This window comes from Cheilinus undulatus, linkage group 6, assembly GCF_018320785.1.
Source record: "Cheilinus undulatus linkage group 6, ASM1832078v1, whole genome shotgun sequence".
In the NCBI taxonomy this organism is placed as follows: Eukaryota; Metazoa; Chordata; class Actinopteri; order Labriformes; family Labridae; genus Cheilinus; species Cheilinus undulatus.
This window is the reverse complement of record NC_054870.1, coordinates 37,397,647-37,415,218: the sequence shown is the minus strand read 5'-3', so window position 1 is coordinate 37,415,218 and position 17,572 is coordinate 37,397,647. Positions and strand designations below refer to the sequence as shown.

The window sequence follows — 17,572 nt, the reverse complement described above, 5'->3', positions numbered from 1 at the left end:
CAGATCTTTAGCTGTCAGTCTGCCTTAACAACAACACTGTACAAAATAATGAATATGACGTACAAGCAGCACTGAAATTTATAGTATTTCTTATTTTTATCCTATTCATTTTGCCGCATGCAAAGATAGCACTAATAAAGTTGGACAGTATTGACTTTTGCTGAACCAAATTAGCTCTTGGAAGTCTTTGCCCTGAGTTTGACCTCTCAGAAATACGTTGATCTCAAATTCTAAATTGATCCAAAACAAACTTTGTTATTAAGCCACTTGCTTAAAGTCTTTATAGGCCTCATTCCAAAAATGAATGAGGTAAAAATCAAATACAACCTATGTAAATACACTCACTGACTGTTTACCTAGGTACACCTGTTCAACGGCTTGTTAACACAAATGTCTAACTGGCCAATCACATGACATCAGATTTGGGAAAAGGTGGATTTAAGTGACTCTAAATGTGCCAGAGTTGCTGGTCTGAGTATTTCCCAAACTGCAGATCTACTCAGAAATATCTAATTTGCAGCAACTCTCTGGGCCCTGATGGAAAAGGTCAAAGGATAATGATCAGGCTGTTTTGGGCTGATAGGAAGGCAACAATAACTCAAATAAGTCCTCATAACAACCAAGATACGCAGAAAGTTATCTTTGAATGCACAACTCCTTAAAGAAGATTGGCTACAGCAGCAACAGACCACACTAGGTGACACTCCTGTCAGCTCAGAACAGGAAACTGAGGCTACAGTTCACACAGACCTAATTATTTGACTCCTGATGGCTGTCATGTGTCCCCTCCATCACAGACACGAGATCCAGTATGGCATCTTCCAGTAACATGTAGTGTAAAGTCAAATATTTGAAACAAGTATATCTCAGTCTGATTTCTTGAACATGACAATGAGTTGACTGTACTTTACTGACCTTCACAGTCACCAGATCTCAATCCAATAGAGCTTCTTTGGAATGTGATGGCATGGGAGATAAGGGTCGTAGATGTGCAGCAACTCGTGATACTCTCATGTCCATATAAGCATAAATCTCTGAGGAATGTTTCTAGCACCTTGTTGAATCGATGCCACAAAGAATTAAAGCGAGGAGTGAAGGCTACAGGAGGTGCAGGCTTAATAAAGTTGGCAGTGATTGAATATTTCTAATTTTGTAAAGAGTGAGGTCAAATTTGTTAATTGCGGAGCTTCTTTGCACTTTACTTCAGTCTCCAGACTGGGTCTTTTCATAGTTGTCAGTCATGTGACCAGCACTGATATTAGAGGGCAAAGACTAACAAGGACGTGGGTGATCTGCTGAATTTTTTTTTTCATTGTCACTAAAACCATTTCATTTACACTTCTAAATTAGTCTTTATTGGATAATATTATCACAGATGCACTTTTATTTACTGGAGTGTTTTTCTGCTGTGTGTTTATCTTCCATCCCTTTGATTACGAAGCTCATTTTCCTGAAGTTAAAAACTCCATCTCTTCTGTATTCTGTTCTTTTTGGTTTAACACACCCTCAACCTGCAGCTGCACATTTCCATGTTCTGAATCATTCCCTGTAAGAGTAGATGATGAAGATTCTTGCTTAGTTTAATGGTGCAGACATCAGCACTCGTCTTATCAAAGAAGCAGCATTTTATTTGATCTTCGTTTTCACTGATCGAGACGTTAATATTCAGATCTTCCTCTCACATGGTAGAAGAAGCTCTTTATGTTGACCCTGATTAAACTGACGCAGCGTTACGTAAATAACACACCAAGCATGACAGCCTGTTAATCACATGTCATGCTGCACACACCGCAGGTACCTGGCTCTTTTACAAGTCGCCCTGTGGCTGTGTTTGTCTGCGTGTGTGTGACACGGCTGTTCCTATTTATGGCTGTTTTGTTGTGCTGCCGGTATATATCATAACAGCAGGTATTGTCTCAGCTGGGCGTTTCCCTCTCGTAAGGAACACGAGAAAGGTCAAACAGATGATGGAAAAATCTGTTTTATACATTGACTGTGGCATTTCTAGAAAGTCGATTGAAAAGGCGTGGATTAAAGGACGGCTGCTGTTTATGAAAACTGCACAAGCTGAGGCGACATTTTCACCTGTGCAGACAGCAGAGTCCTAGTGGGGGTTGTCATGAAACCAGAAACTTAATTTTCAGTACAGTATCAGTATCATTGGTGCATAATACAGGAATAAATCCATCAAAACCTGCAACCACTTCTACACACTATCTAAAATACTTAAATACATTAGCAGTGAGCTAACCTTGCAAAGCAGATGGATTCGCCAGTCTGTCATTGAGCAAACCCATCTTAATAAGTTCTAATCCACAACATATGTGAAGAACTGAAAATGGTTCGGACCAATCAGCATCATTTGAGGAGAATGATGCGATATCTATAGGCAGGGTTTAGTTGTACTGAAAGCGATTACTGGCGTGAGTGTGGCGATTAGCATGGATGTAGCCAAAAATAGCAGCAGTTTTATCAGAACTGGACCATGTTTCTGTATGAAATAAAGGGCTAAAAAACAACACTGAAACCTTGCATGCCTGTAAAGATGTTTTTTCTCTTCTCCCAGCCTAAGCATGAATATTTGATTATGTGTGGGGTTTGCTGGGGTACAATATTAGCACAGGTGTAGCTGTTGTATAGGGGTAGTTTAAATGAGAGCAAAGAGCCATTTTAAAAGCTTGAGTTGGCAGAGATGTTTTTTCACGTCTCCCGACCAGAAAATCTCTTTTCTCTGAGAACAAACTCAGCCATTCATATATTGCAGCTGCACTACTCAGATTGGCTGGTATTCATTGCAAAGGAATGTTCATCCAATCGCCTTCTTAGAAATTTCTGAATTGTCCCACCTTTCCCAAACGCTTAGTATGGGAGGTTTCCTCAACGAATGCAAAATGTATCCATATTAAATACTCTACCTGGCATGTCAGGTAAGCAGTGAGGAGTTCGCCTGCAACTTTTTTTTAAACCACGACCATACCCAATACTGACACCACAGAAATGCCAACTCAGAATTTTGACTTCGAAAAGCACAAACCAAAAGTGTAACCTAGCTTATATATCCTGTGACATATTCCAATGATATGGACTTACATATCTGCTAAGACAAGGTAAATATGTCTTCCTGTCGTTTTCCTGTCTATTTTGGCTGAGAGATGTCACAGCTCGCTGTAAAAATAGCCAAGCCCTCTATTCTCTAGATTCTTGGTGCACAAGATGAGTCCTGGTGTGCACTCAATCAGACAGTCTGAAAGCCCTGACTTGTTGACATGCAGGCTGAAATGAAAATGGAGCTATGAACCCAGTCTGAAACAGCTGTGAGGATGACTTTAGGAAAGGTAATTATGCCAAATACATAATGAAAAATACTGTTAATGGGCTAACATGTTTAGTGATTGTGCGAATTCCACTTGGCAATATCAAGTTGAACTGATTAACATAATTTTATGTAACTTTAGTGAACTAGTCTGTAACACCACAGGTTCACGGCAGTGGGCTAACAGCTTTCAGCTGCATCGTCTGGCTTTAGTACCACATTACAACCAGTTGCTGGCAAATAATGGATTTATCTATCATTTAATGCAGTATCTAATAGTATTGAACCACTGAAGATTTTGGCAACTTTAGTCTTGACACACTCAGAGCTGGATTCTAACCAGTCCTATTAAAACATCAACCACCAGCTACATTTCCTATACCACTCTGTACCATGCCTTTAAACAGTCCCATACGCCTGTACTGTAATAAACCTCCAACCTGATTTTGTGTTTATCGAATTTGTAGTCACAGATATCTAATTATACTCATTATAATCCACCATCACCTCATAAATGTTATTTCAAGATATTACAAAGAAAAAGATGGTCCTGTGGTAAGGTCTAACTCATGTATGCAGGCGCCCATAGGTTCAAGTCTGGCCTGTGGCTTCTTCTGTGAAAGTTACTCTGCACTCTCTCATCCCTGTCTCTATCCACCTTTATTCTCAATTAACAAAGGCATAAAAGCCCAAAATTACATCTGTCAAGACAAAAAACTTGAGTAGATTCTTGCAGCACTGACAGCCAATTACACTCCTTACAGGCAATTCAAGCTTTATTTTTTGCATTTTGTTTCTTGACGTAAGGTGATTGTCTGGATTTATCAGGTGAGCATGGCTTACTTTAATCCTAATTGGATATTTGTGACTGGAAATTTAGACTAAGTAGGATGTGACTTTTTGCAGTGTGTGCACACAGCTCCTTTCTGAGTGTATTTACAGAATGATCTCATTTGCTACGCCTCCTCTTAGATGTATCATACCAGTTTCATCTGCCAGCGTTTGTCAAAAACAAAAGGCAAACAAAGCAATGATGAGGAGAGGACTGGGTTCAAGTACAAAGTTTTATTTCATCTCTTTGAAATGTGAAGGAACCCACTGCCCTGTTATTCTGAGTTCATTCAGTGAAAAGTCTGTGCACAAACTGAGTGAAACATGCAAATAGAAATCAAAGCTAATAGGTGGACATTAAAGTGACAGAAAAGCTGAATGATGTCTGATAAATAGATTAGAGTAAAAAGGTTAATTGGTATTATTCTTCCTCTTGGTTGTAGATTATATTCATTAAATAATGCTGTGCTGGTTCAGCCTCTGCATGCTTTTGGCTACCGTGCTTCTATTTATCACATTTTGTGCAACACAGGCGACTTGTGCACCTCAAAGGTGTCTCACAAGAAGCACTTAAAAACTACATTGACAAGAACTTCAAAAAACACAACATATAAAATGACAAAATAAATAAGCTTCATTTTAAAAACATTTTCCTTCTTTTTTGCAATAAAAAGGGCCCACAAAGCACTTTTTTCCCCTAAATTTTGGCACTTTTCTCTAAAATCAGCATCCTTGTTATTCCCTTAACTTTACAAATCCAAAACAGCAGTGTTGAAAAATAATTCATGCAGCAGGTGTGACAGAAAGGTCAGAGTTTGTTCCGAAGAGTCTGCATCAAGGCAGGAACGCTCCGTGCACACAAAGATCCTTCGCCGTCTGAGGGACACGCGTTGCTTGGCGAGACGATTTTCATTCCAGTTGTGTGTGAGCAGAGCTGTAGGTGTAGAGACTTTCATGCTGTAGCCCTTTTCTCTCTCTTGTGACTCAGCTGTCCACTAATGATGGCGAATTTCATTTCACTGCTCATTAAAAGAACATCTCTGCAGCCAGTCCTGCCATCTGATGCTGGCTTGAGTTGGTGTCCACGGGAATGAAATTTAGAAGAATTCAATCTGACCCTTGCACATTAGACCTACAAGCAAGAGAAACAGAGAAAAACCAGTCAGGCATGCATTAAGTCAGCAATATATTTCCATTAGAGCCTTGCAAGCACAGCTCAAAGTGATTACATACCAGCAGCACTGATTTAAGGTGTTGTTTCAGGTGTGTGGAACGAAAACTTGACAAACACAATCCCTGATCGTGTTAACCTTGTGTTGGGCTTTGAAATAAGGGGAGAGGGCATTAATGAAGACTGTTAATGTGCAAAGCATGCAGCAATGGCCTTCTCCTTTCATGTCTTTGATCAATGCCACTGACTGCAAAGCTTCGCTCTTCCAAGTGTTCTGCTTTGCAATCCCACAGCAGCTCGAAGACGAGCACCTCACAGCCTGACACTGCAGGCTTGTTAGATCCAATCATACGAGCTGTTATGCAAGTGTGCAACAGCATCGCCTATAGACACATATGCACAGCCTGGATGTATGTGCATGTATATAAAACATATGTACTTGACAGCTTCTTTTGTCACACGCAGCAATAGAATACGAAAACCAAGTCTGAGCCTGAGGTTATGGGAAAATAATTGGGAGCCTGAGAGTGTTTTATGCCATGAATCTCTGAGGAGATCTCGAACTCACTCTGTCTGTCTCCCTTTCCCTCTGCAATAAGGTCAGACTTGTCATAAGACGGGTGTTTAATTAACATTGCCCTCTGACAGGAGAACAACAGCGAGAGGACACAGTGAAGGAAAATAAACAGATGGATATTGAAGAGCCAAACTTTTCTGAAAGTTTGCTGAAAACACTTAATAACTGAACTCTTATCAGCTTTGGGGGTAACGCATTGCAAAGTAATTCATCAGAGTACTCAGATTACCTTTTTTGTTGTAACTAGTAAAATGTGTTTGCAAATCAAGTCATCAGTTTTTGTCTTTTTCTTTTCCTTTTCCAAGGTGTATAAGGGTCACTCAAAAAAAAAAAATAAAAAAAAAAAAATAATAATAATAATAAAGAGAATCTTTTATGCATGAAATAAGATAAAGGCCATGACCTTTCAGTGGTTAATTTTTCTAGAAAACACTTACATTTTTGCATTTACAGTCATAATAAGGCCATTCTTGGAAATTTTGAGATTATAAAGTCAAAAATTACAAAGAGCCAACTCTGATTCAGCTACTGTTGACATTTAATAATCAGGATTTTAACTCACAACTTTATAAACTTGACATTTTTTGAGTTTACATGCAAAATGTACAACTGAACTTGGAAATTTCAATTTTTCTTGTAAAATTTATGACTTTGGAAACTGAAAAATTCTGAGTTTGATGTTTTCTAAAATTTACCTCTTAAACCAAATATATATATATATATATATATATATATATATATATTTTTTTTTTTTTTTTTTTACTCGACACTTAACTCTAAAAAATCTTTACAGTGGCCCTAGTATGTCATAAACTTAGCACAAAAAGTAAGAACATTTGTGTCTGGTAGATTATTTCTTTGTTGTTACATTGCTTCTTGGCAAGAAATCTTATACTGTTGGAAATAAACAAGCTTTAACAATGTAAGATTTATTGCCAAGAAGCATTGTTACAACAAAATCTACCAAACACAAATTTCCTTCCATAAAGCATCTGCACGGTTTCTGTTTCTCTCCAACCTGTTGGCTCAAAGCTGCGTACCAGCAGAAGGTAAACACAGCTGTGTCAATGTGCTTGTTTTTAGCTCACTGAGCTAGAGAGATGGCAGAGAAGATGAAATGACACTCTGGAATTATGTGCTGTATGTTGAATTTGTGGACAAACGGCCCAAAGATGTCATGGTGAAACATAAATTCACAACCTATCATTGTATTGTTTTCACTGAATCAGCCTCTCTAATGAGGCGTATTAGGCAAAACCTTTGCATAGTTTACTTCTGACCATTTTGTTGTCAGATTATGAGAATATCAAAAAGCTGTAAAGGTTTTAAACTTGGTTAATGGTGTTATCAGGCAGCAGAGTTATGAATTATGAGTCATAAACTAGGCAGTAGAGTAACAGTAGAGTCGACAGAAGTTAAAATAATGCTAACCAACACTGTATGCTGCACTAGTAAATACGTAACCTCATCATTTAAAGCATTAATAACTAATATAACCTCTATTAAAAGAAAGTATAAATGCTTTATTCATGCTTAGTCAGACAATCTAAATAGTAAATTCATTGTCTATAAAGCACTATTTAAATGCTATTTTTAAAAAGGTTTTAATTGCTTTATTGATATATTCACAGAGCATTAGTACCAATTAACTCATCATTTACAAGGTGTTGTTATTTTCTATTTCAAGATTATTTTTGGGCCTTTTGCCTTTATTTGGATAGGACAGCTCCATACAGCGCTGAGACCGGGAATCGATCCCATGACCAAAAGCATCAAGGAATCTAGCCTCTGATTTTGGGTACCTGCTCTACCCACTGAGCTGAACCAGCATCAACATTACAAAGCATTATTAACTAATTTGATGTAATTTATAAAAAGGTAAATTTGCTTTCTGATACGCTTTTAAAGCACTAGTCAAGGATTATCAAGGGGCACGGTTAGGGCTAGAGTAAGAATGAGGGTTAGGGTTATGATGCATTTCTAATAGATCAATAAAGCATTATAACTGTGCCTTTAAATGGCATAACACTGAAATAATAATGACTCATAAATGATGATTTCATTTTGTATTAAAGCTTTACTAATATTAAAAGTGAGTAGTTATGATAAAGTGTTACCAGAGTGATCATTGAGAGAACAAGAGTCAGGCTGATTTACAGATATGAAGCCTTTTGTTTATGCTGTAATGTCCTTCATGCTTGGATCCGTCTCATTAATGAAATATGCCGTCAGACTGTTTAGCGGTTCTGTTTACATGTGAATCAGACCATAGCAGACATTTTCATTGGGCATCTCTGAACTTTAACTTGTTCAACAAATTAAAAAGCAACCACGCAGACAGATTAACAAGCTGCTGGCATACAAATAGAGTAAAATCCATTAAATTGGAAGATAACACTGTGCCCTCAGTGTTCTGCAACTATCAAGTCTTAAAAATGCTGGTGCAGTGCCCGATGAACTTATTCTGTAATTAATTTTTTAAGTGCTTGTTTGGCAAAGTGCCTGCAGAGGAGATGTAGTAGTGAGATAAAAATATTTACCTTGGCTTATTTTGGCTCCCACTGTGCCTCAGTAGTCCTTCATTTTTCTTTTGTAGTCTCCTGCATGTTAGTCAGCGGTGGGTTCGAGCTCACATCAGACACAGTCAAGGTTTTCCTTTCAATACACTTCCGTCAAACAAGGTCCAGTGGAAACACAAGCAGCCGTTCATACTGAGAGACGACCAAGATAAATGCTCCTCCTGTCTGCTGCTTCATGAGTCAGGGTCCATGTCAGTATCCATGAACTTGACATGTAAGTGCATATAAAACAATAATACTGTCATTTTTCCTTCAGGTTAGCTTTTGGAATTGGTGAAAAATCACTATTCAATATTTCTTCCTCTGTGCAAAAGTTAATCTAGAAAATTTCTCTGTTATTGTGTTCTTATTCTGCCCAAAAAATACGTGTTTTATTTGTTAACACAGTTGTAGACTTGATTATAAAACATGTCTATAAAAGAAAGATTAGATTTGAGAGGGCATTTTTAAGGGCATTTATCACCAATTCTGAACTCTAAATGTAGCTCTTTTGCCTGTATGTAATGTAGTTATTGACCAATTGTTAATAGTGGCAGTCATAGATTAGTAATATAGTCTTAAACTTATTTTATCATTGATAATTAATCATAAACAATGAAAAATTACTCTAAATGTGCTCCCTCCTTTGTTCAGTACTTGTATTAAATAATGATTAGTTCACCATTTGTTAATGGAGGCTGGTGTAAAGTGTTACGTTCTGTCATGAGTTAGTATTTACTGCTTTGTGCTGGTCATTGCATTTAGTTTAGTCCATTTTAAAATCATCACCAACCAAATTCCCTCGGTCACCACCTCTATCTCGCTCAATATTTATAAAGTGTGAATGTCATGATTTAAAAATGCATAGGCCATCTGTGCACTCAACAGTGCAAACAAACTTTGGCTAGCTGCCCTCCACTTGAAATCCAGCCAAATATGGCCGCCTCACAGCAGAAGTTTTCACATGTATTTATAATCCTGTGGGGCTCTGGTCTTTGTCGGAGTCTGTGAGTCTCCCTTTGTGCTTTGTGGATCAGAGATGTGAGATCTGACTGTCCTTCAGGGCAGTACTGAGATGAGGTAGATTTCTGCTTGATCCCTCGCTGGATTATTTTTATCTTTCCTTGTTAGTTGTTGGAAAAATCTGGGGATAAAAGATAACAAACAGCTGAAAGTTTCAAAAAGCTGGAATGCCTTGTTGTGGACTGAAATAATCCAAAAGGAAAGTACTTAAAGAAGACTTTTGCTGCTTTAGTCCACACGATGAGTGATATGCCAGGCACGTCAGCACCAGGTAAAACACAGAAGTCCTCCCACCACAAGGGGGAGCTACATCAGTTCACACAGAGCTCTCGTCCGGCCGGGGCAGCAGCTGAGTGTGTTTTCTCTTCTCTAAAATCTTATTGAGCTCCTCGGCGAAGGAGTAGCAGAGTGGTGACGTGTTTTCAGAGTCGCTCTGCCTCAGAAGCACGTAGCTGTTTCCGTTCATCCTTCTCAGGACGCTCGGCAGCGTGGCCGACAGCCCGTTTGGAAACTCACATACTGGAGAGGGAAGTTGTGGAGTCGGTGGTAGTGGAGGCGCAGGAGGAGGCTCCTTATTTGGTGATGTGTGACCCTCACCTGGAACAATCTGAAGAAAGCCTCCCTCCTGAATGTCGCAATTGTGCTGCTTTGAAACTCCATTACATATACCGTTGCCATTACAATGGCTCGAGATGGTCTTTAGCTCCATGTGGGCAGAGTTTCGGCTCTGCTTCCTGTTCCTGTTGTTCCTCTTGATTGGGTAGGCAGACGCTGCAGCGCGTAATGAGTACTTCCCTCTGTTACCGACTCGCAGGCAGAAGCCCACGTACACCAGGACTACTGTGAGGACCACACACAATCCTCCCAAGATGGTGATGAGGGACAAGTACATGGCCTCCATGTTCCTGGGGGAGAGCAGCTCTGAATGGGGGAGGAGGGAAGCTGGGGATGGTGGGAGGGGCCTCTCTGTGGGGACGTGCTGAGTGGGTGCAGGCAGAGTGGCAAAGAAACCATAAGAGTCTACAGTTGGCTCGACCGGTGGGGGAGGAGGCAAATCCAGGCGGATGGTGACATTGTACGTAACAATGGCCACCTTGATGGTGTTCTCAACAGCGTAGCAGGTGTAGAGTCCACTCTGGTCCTGCCGGGCCTCAATGATCAGCAGGCCGTCTGTGCCTGTTCTGAAACCAGAGTTGAGGCCGTATCCCTGCAGCTCGCTGTCGTCCAGAGTCCAGAGAGGCGTTGCCAGGTTGGAGCTGAGCTCACACTGCAGCAGCACGTCATCACCAACACGCACAGAGCGGCTACGAAGGACAACGTCTGAAAAACAAATACATAAATACACTGAAATGTTTTCTCACATATATGTTGTGCTTAAGTAATGGATGCAGTCTTAAGTTTTAAAAGTAAATGTCTCAAATTTGCTTCTTTTGAATGGTCAGCAGGGGGCGACTGAAGTTGTTAGGAAAAGCAGTATATATATTTATACACACTTACATACAGAAAACTGAGAGTATACTGTTAAGTAAATAAACCTGGTTTTGCTAAGAACACTCCTCAGTAAGTACCAAAAGTGAGGAGCAGGGAAGAGCAACTCACAGGTTGTAAGTCTGTCTCATCACTGCAGGCTGAGAGCTCATCTACCGTACAGTAGCAAGTAAATGAGCAAACTCCATATGGCAACACAGATGGTACTAAAACAGCAGCACAGCTATGCAAAAACGATGTGGTCTTTGCCGGAAAAATAGAAATCCTCACGCAAGAAGACGGTTTAAACATTTTTCCACTTGAGAGATTTCAAAAACAGACTGCTGCTTATAGAGCAGAGTGACTTTTAATCTGCATTTTATGGTACCTTTTTTTGCTTTAGCTGGTTGGATGAGTAAGTATCAGGGTAAGCAAATAAGAAGAATCATACTTTGGGATATCGATTTTGCTTCCCTTGACATACTTCTAATGATGCTCACAGTCAAGCAGCAGAAGTTGAGTCTTGATGTGCAAATACAAAAGGCCTACACTTAATGTATCCCCATGTTTTATTGAATGGCCCATGCAACAAAGACCAAATGGCCTGACTAATAAACATAAAACATGTAACACCACCTAAACACCATCTAAAACTGATCTTTAGTATTTGTACCTTATAATTTAACTCCTCTGCTTTAGGGCCAACGAAGAGCAGATTTTCCCATCACCACTGACCCGCTGATTCAGGCTAAGATAAACACTTAATTATGCAGTTTGAGTTACCTATTCCATATTCTTCAGCAGTATTAGGGGTAATGAATTCCTAAGTTAAGCATCAGTGTACTCAGGTTACTGTTTTCTGTTGTCTTTTCTGTCTTAGGAGAGAAGATTTAGAAGTGGGTAACCCCAAGGAAGCTGAAAAATAAGTGGGCATTCTCTATTTACCTGCGTATACCCTGCACTACACCACTGACCAGGACAGACACAAGATAATTGGTTTGAGCCCTCTTGCCCTGCTGTGTGACCTAAATAGGTTTGTGTCTGGCTCCAAAAAAGCACAAGATGGTGACAGTTAAAAATCCAGACCTGAAGCTTTAACCTGAGGTTTGCAAACCAATATATGAAGACACAGTGCTGTGCCTGTTCTTTTATAAAGTCTAAGTTGTCACATTTACAAGAAAACTTACACTTTAGCCTCTGACTTCTTTATGTTAAACATCTGTTTCATTTATCAAAGGTTATCTGAAGTTAATAAGTCATAATCTCTTCTATCGTATTCTTTAAATTCCTGCCATCTTATCACCTCACACAGAATGAGATCATCGTGGAGGGGGGTTATATATTTTATCAGACTGAAAGTGTGAACTGAGAGAAGGCATTAGCCTGACTAGAATATCAAACAGATTCGTCTCCAGAGATGGCAAAAATGTGATTAAAGAAGGGAGAAGAGGATTTTGCCAACGCTGTGTGCATAATCAACTTTCAAAGAGAACTTCATGCCATCTGACGACAACTATACATCTTTCAAGTTCCTCCTTGCATTTTCTGTTTCCAAGCTCTCTTTCATCACTCATTGCATATTTAAAAAAAAGGGAAACAAGCATACAATGAGATCTCTGTTTACCTTCTTGTACATTCTCACATCCATTTCTCCCATTCTGGATGTCTTGGATTAAGGTGGATCTGTTGAAAAGGAGAAAACACAACAATTAGCTAATTAGAGCAAAGGATAATCACTGAGGTAGCTGCTCTGAGAGGAAGAATATCTAGTATTGATGACACATTAACTCTTTATTTGTTTTTCGGTGTCTTAAGTGCTTTCTCTTCTCTTTCATATCAGGTTTTGCCTCCATAACAGCTCTCTACAAAGTGAGTCTGGATTAACAAGTACATTTTGAGTAAACACCTGCATGCTATGTTTACTATCACAGCTAGCATCAAGTTTCTGCCAACACTTTGATTATGCAACAGTTCTGTGAGCTGACACTGTGACAGGGCACAGTGATACTTGAGGTTAGCCAAATCAAATACACAAAAGGGCACCTGCAGCACTTTAATCACCTGATCCAATCATGCACATGTAAACCCTCCAACACCCACCTGTCTGCCTGTGCAATGATATCTACACACTGGGCTCCATTCCAGGCACAGTGAGGGTCCCTAGAAAGGATGCAGTCATAGCAGGAGGTGTATCTGCCACAGAAGGAGAGAGGGAGCTGCACCACACCTGATGGCGAGCCCACGTACACGCTCATCTGCAGGGAAAACGAGAGGATTTAAAGGTACAAAATGTTGGATTTTTGCAATGAAATGTCTACATCGTTTAAGACATGACTTTAGCAGATGCCAGTTGAGCTCAATTGGTAGAGCAGGTGCCCATATACTGACTTTAGTCCTCAATACACTGGTTGTGGCAATAGAGGCAAAAAGCCCTACATGTTTACAAAAAAAAAAAAAAAAAAAAAAAAAAAAGAACATGACTACACCCAGGCCTGACCACAGAATTTACTGGGCCCCTGAAAAAAAACAAAAATTGGCTTTCCTCGGTTTTGATTTATTTATGATATCAATGTACAGTCATGGACGAAAGTATTGGCACCCCTGGAATTCTTCCAGAAAATACACCATTTCTCCCAGAAATTGTTGCAATTATAAAATGTTTTTTTGGTATACACGTTTATTTTCTTTATGTGCATTGGAACAACACAAAAAATCTGAAGAAAAAACCCAAAATTGATATAATTTTACACAAAAGTAAAAAAAATGGGCCAGACAAAATTATTGGCACCCTTTTAAAACTGTGGATAAATCATTTTATTGCAAGCATGTGATGCTCATTTAAACTCACCTGTGGCAGTAACAGGTGCTGAAAATCTAGAAATCACACCTGAAGCCAGTTAGAATGTATAAAAGTTGACTCATCCTTTGTGTTGTGTGCCTGTGTGTGTCACACCAAGCAGAGAAGAGAGAGAAGAGAAGAGAAAGAAGAGCCCAGAATTGTCTGAGGACTTGTGAAGCAAAATTGTGAAAAAATATGAACAATCTCAAGGTTACAAGACCATCTCCAGAGATCTGGAAATTTCTTTGTCCACTGTGCGTAATATAATCAAGAAGTTTATAACCCATGGAACTGTGGCTAATCTCCCTGGATGTGGACGGAAGAGAAAAACTGACAAAAGAATGCAACGCAGGATAGTTGGAATGGTGGATAAACATCCTCAGTCAACTTCCACACAAATTCAGACTGTCCTGCAGACTCAGGGTGCACAAGTGTCAGCTCAGACCATACGTCGTCATCTGAATGAGATGAAGCACTATGGCAGGAGACCGAGGAGAACCCCACTGCTGACAAAGAGACATAAAAAAGCCAGACTGGAGTTTGCAAAAATGTACCTGAGTAAGCCTCAATCCTTCTGGGAGAACATTTTGTGGACAGATGAGACTAAGGTAGAGCTTTATGGAAAAGCACGTCATTCTACTGTTTACAGAAAACGGATTGAGGCCTACAAAGAAAAGAACACAGTACCTACAGTCAAACATGGTGGAGCTTCAAACATGTTTTGGGGTTGTTTTGCTGCCTCTGGCACTGGGTGCCTTGACTGTGTGAAAGGAATCATGAAATCTGGAGACTATCAAAAGATTTTGGGCCTCAATGTAGGGCCTAGTGTCAGAAAGCTGGGTTTGCATCAGAGGTCATGGGTGTTCAAGCAGGACAATGACCCCAAACATACCTCAAAAAGCACCAAGAACTGGTTGGAAACAAAGCGCCGGAGAGTTCTGAAGTGGCCAGCAATGAGTCTGGTCCTAAATCCCATTGAACGCCTATGGAGAGATCTCAAAACTGCTGTTGCAAGAAGGCACGCTTCAAATCTGAGAGACCTGGAGCAGTTTGCAAAAGAAGAGTGGTCCAAAATTCCAGCTGAGAGGTGTAAGAAGCTTGTTGATGGTTACAGGAAGCCATTGGTTTCAGTTATCTTTTTCCCAAGGATGTGCAACCAAATATTAAGTAGAGGGTGCCAATAATTTTGTCCGGCCCATTTTTTAGTTTAGTGTAAAATTATGTCAATTTTGTCTTTTTTCTTCAGATTTTTGGTGTTGTTCCAATGCACATAAAGGCAATAAACATGTATACCAAAAACATCTGACATTGCAACAATTTCTGGGAGAAATGGTGTATTTTCTGGAAAAATTCCAGGAGTGCCAAAACTTTCGTCCATTAATGTATGTGTGTTGGATCAGTAGCAGTGGTGCTAGCATTCTGGCTAACAAGTGCCTCATTTCACAGCTGAAAAGTGTGTCAAGCTATCAATGGGTCTGTTATTGAAATTCACCATTTTTCCACCCATTTGTGCCATTTTTAACCCATTTCCACCCTTTCATTTTTCACCCCTTCTAACACCTAGCAACTTTTAACCCATTTTGCCAATTTTGACTCTTTTGCCTATTTTCACTAAGTTTTTTTTGATACTTTAACATCTTTTTGGAAGCTTCAACACTTACTGCCACTATTAGACCATTTCAGCCACTTTTAACCTCTTTTTCAACTTTTTGTGCAACTGTTAATCCATTTTAATATATTTTTTTGCACTTTACACCAAGTTTTGCCACTTGTTGTCCATTTTTGTATCATTTCACATTATTATTTTTCCACTTAAGTTATCTGACTTTCTTCTACTTTATTTTCTACTTTATTCATTTTAATTTTTAATAAAAAAGTGATTATAATCTAGATAAAAAAATAAATTATGGCTTTCACCGCTTAACTTTTCAACAGATCACAACTTTACTGACCTCCATGAGCCCCCTATTTTGCAGGGCCCAAAAAGCTCTCATTTTCATCCCCCCGTTCTGGGGGGCTTTATCACATGTCCAGTCTGGGAGCTATTGGAACTATCGATCTGTTGCTCTATCTTATTCATGTTTTGTGCTGCAAACCTGTGATGGACTAAAATTATTCTCTGCCTTCTGTTGCACAGTCTTCCTCCCAAGCTCCCCACATAACGCAACTCCATCCCCCCACCCTTGACATTTCCATACTGCAAATGAGAGATGCATCACTCAGCCCCCCTTCCCTCTACTGCTTGCTTGCTATGTTGAATTGCGATTTTTTTCCTACAAAATAGCACTCTATAATATGTATTTATTTACTTAACAGTAAACAAGTGTTTTTGTTTTATGGATGACTTTCACATGAGGGAGTAAAACTGTTAAAGGTGACCTTCCTGGTCAACACCGAGAGTGACCTCAGAACGCCTTGCAGGTAGCTCGCTGCATGAACAAGGAAGGCCACTTTTAACGGCTTTTCCCTCTCATGATGTGAAATATATCCATGAAACAGAAACCGTGGTTTAGTTTTTAATAAATAAACCTTGCAAAGTGCAATTTTTTAAAAGATGACTTTTTGGGCTCTTGCCTTTGTTGGGATAGGACCACTGAAGAGGGACAGGAAATATGTGAAGACCAAACAGCGCTGAGAACAGGAATCGATCCCACAACCAGTGTGTCTACGACTACAGCCTCTGTATATGAGATAAGCAGGTGCCCAGAGTGCTGTCAATTCAGAACAAAATTTAAGCAGTGAACACAGCTGAGCACTGCATCTCCACTTCTCATTTATGAAAGCACCATGTTGGTGAAATTTACATACTGCACGTTAGGGCTGGGTGATATATTGTTTTACAACCGCGATGTGCGCAGGGTCAATAGTCATATCACAAGAAATGCGATGACCTTAAGCACGGCATGCTGCCATTTCTATATTGTTATTTAATAAATTTTCTCATATTTTCAATTAATTATTATCAAAATCCTGTGTGATATCACCATCAGCAGTTTGAGAACTTAGCACTTTCTATGTAGAGTCTGTGCATCTTGCATGAACCATCTGGCTACAGGTAACATTTCTATCACTTCACCAGCATTACACTTGGGGCAGAGGCTCATTTAAGAGAAGTGGATCTCCAGTTAGTTAATTCCTGATATCAGGTGCATCTCATCTGGGTGCTTGTTAATTTACGGTCTGTTAACGGCACGGATGTGCTGATTGTTTACTTTACAGCTTTATGTGAGTGCTGCAGTGTTAGAGAGGCACAGCAGTTTGACATGGTGTGCTCCAATTTAATCAGAAGTTACACAAATGGAGCTTGTCACGTCGGCTAAACGCAGCTTAAAACAACAGGAGGTGGGAGGACTGCTGTGTTTTGACTTAAAAAAGAATGCTTGATGACTCTAAAGTAAAACAGTCATGAGTTTATTCACAAATTATAATGAAACTCCATCCACCTGTTTACTCCCTCCTCTTATCCTCCTTTTAAGTGTTGGAATCCAAAAAATGACTTTAAGACCCAAATAAGAAAAAAAATATAATTAGTTTACATAAAAAACTCATTTTTATGCAAAATTGTTCAGTCCTACTTTAAATTCAGTACTTGGACCAACTTCTTCTCCTTAAATGTATTTTTGTTAGTGATGTCAGACATGCTACCTGTTTTGCAGATATCAGCACATTGTTAACAGGCTGTGGCTCCTCAAAGACTTGAAGCTCTTCGATAATGTGCAGCTGACCCTCAACTTCTACAGCTTTATGTAACCAGCCTTCATCTGTGGAGAAACAGTAGAATAAATAGACCATA

At 39.5% G+C, this 17,572-nt stretch overlaps 1 protein-coding gene and 1 long non-coding RNA gene across 5 annotated transcripts in view; one reads left to right on the top strand and one right to left on the bottom strand.

Moving 5' to 3' along the window:
* Window positions 1-4,191: 4,191 nt before the first annotated feature.
* The window catches only part of sema4ga (sema domain, immunoglobulin domain (Ig), transmembrane domain (TM) and short cytoplasmic domain, (semaphorin) 4Ga), a 54,481-nt gene continuing 41,100 nt past the window's right edge, over window positions 4,192-17,572 (bottom strand). For all 4 annotated transcript variants that reach the window (XM_041789950.1, XM_041789951.1, XM_041789949.1 and 1 more), the window contains 5 exons: window positions 17,425-17,540; window positions 13,041-13,195; window positions 12,565-12,623; window positions 8,433-10,793; window positions 4,192-5,276 (listed from right to left, as the gene is read on the bottom strand). In XM_041789950.1, coding sequence (XP_041645884.1) covers window positions 9,790-10,793; window positions 12,565-12,623; window positions 13,041-13,195; window positions 17,425-17,540 — 1,334 coding nt within the window. In that variant the 3' untranslated portion in view covers window positions 4,192-5,276; window positions 8,433-9,789. The remainder of the gene's footprint in view (window positions 5,277-8,432; window positions 10,794-12,564; window positions 12,624-13,040; window positions 13,196-17,424; window positions 17,541-17,572) is intronic.
* On the top strand, window positions 12,781-17,517 carry LOC121511319. The gene is made up of 3 exons (XR_005992034.1): window positions 12,781-12,809; window positions 13,086-13,222; window positions 17,436-17,517. It is a non-coding gene; the product is annotated as an uncharacterized LOC121511319 (long non-coding RNA).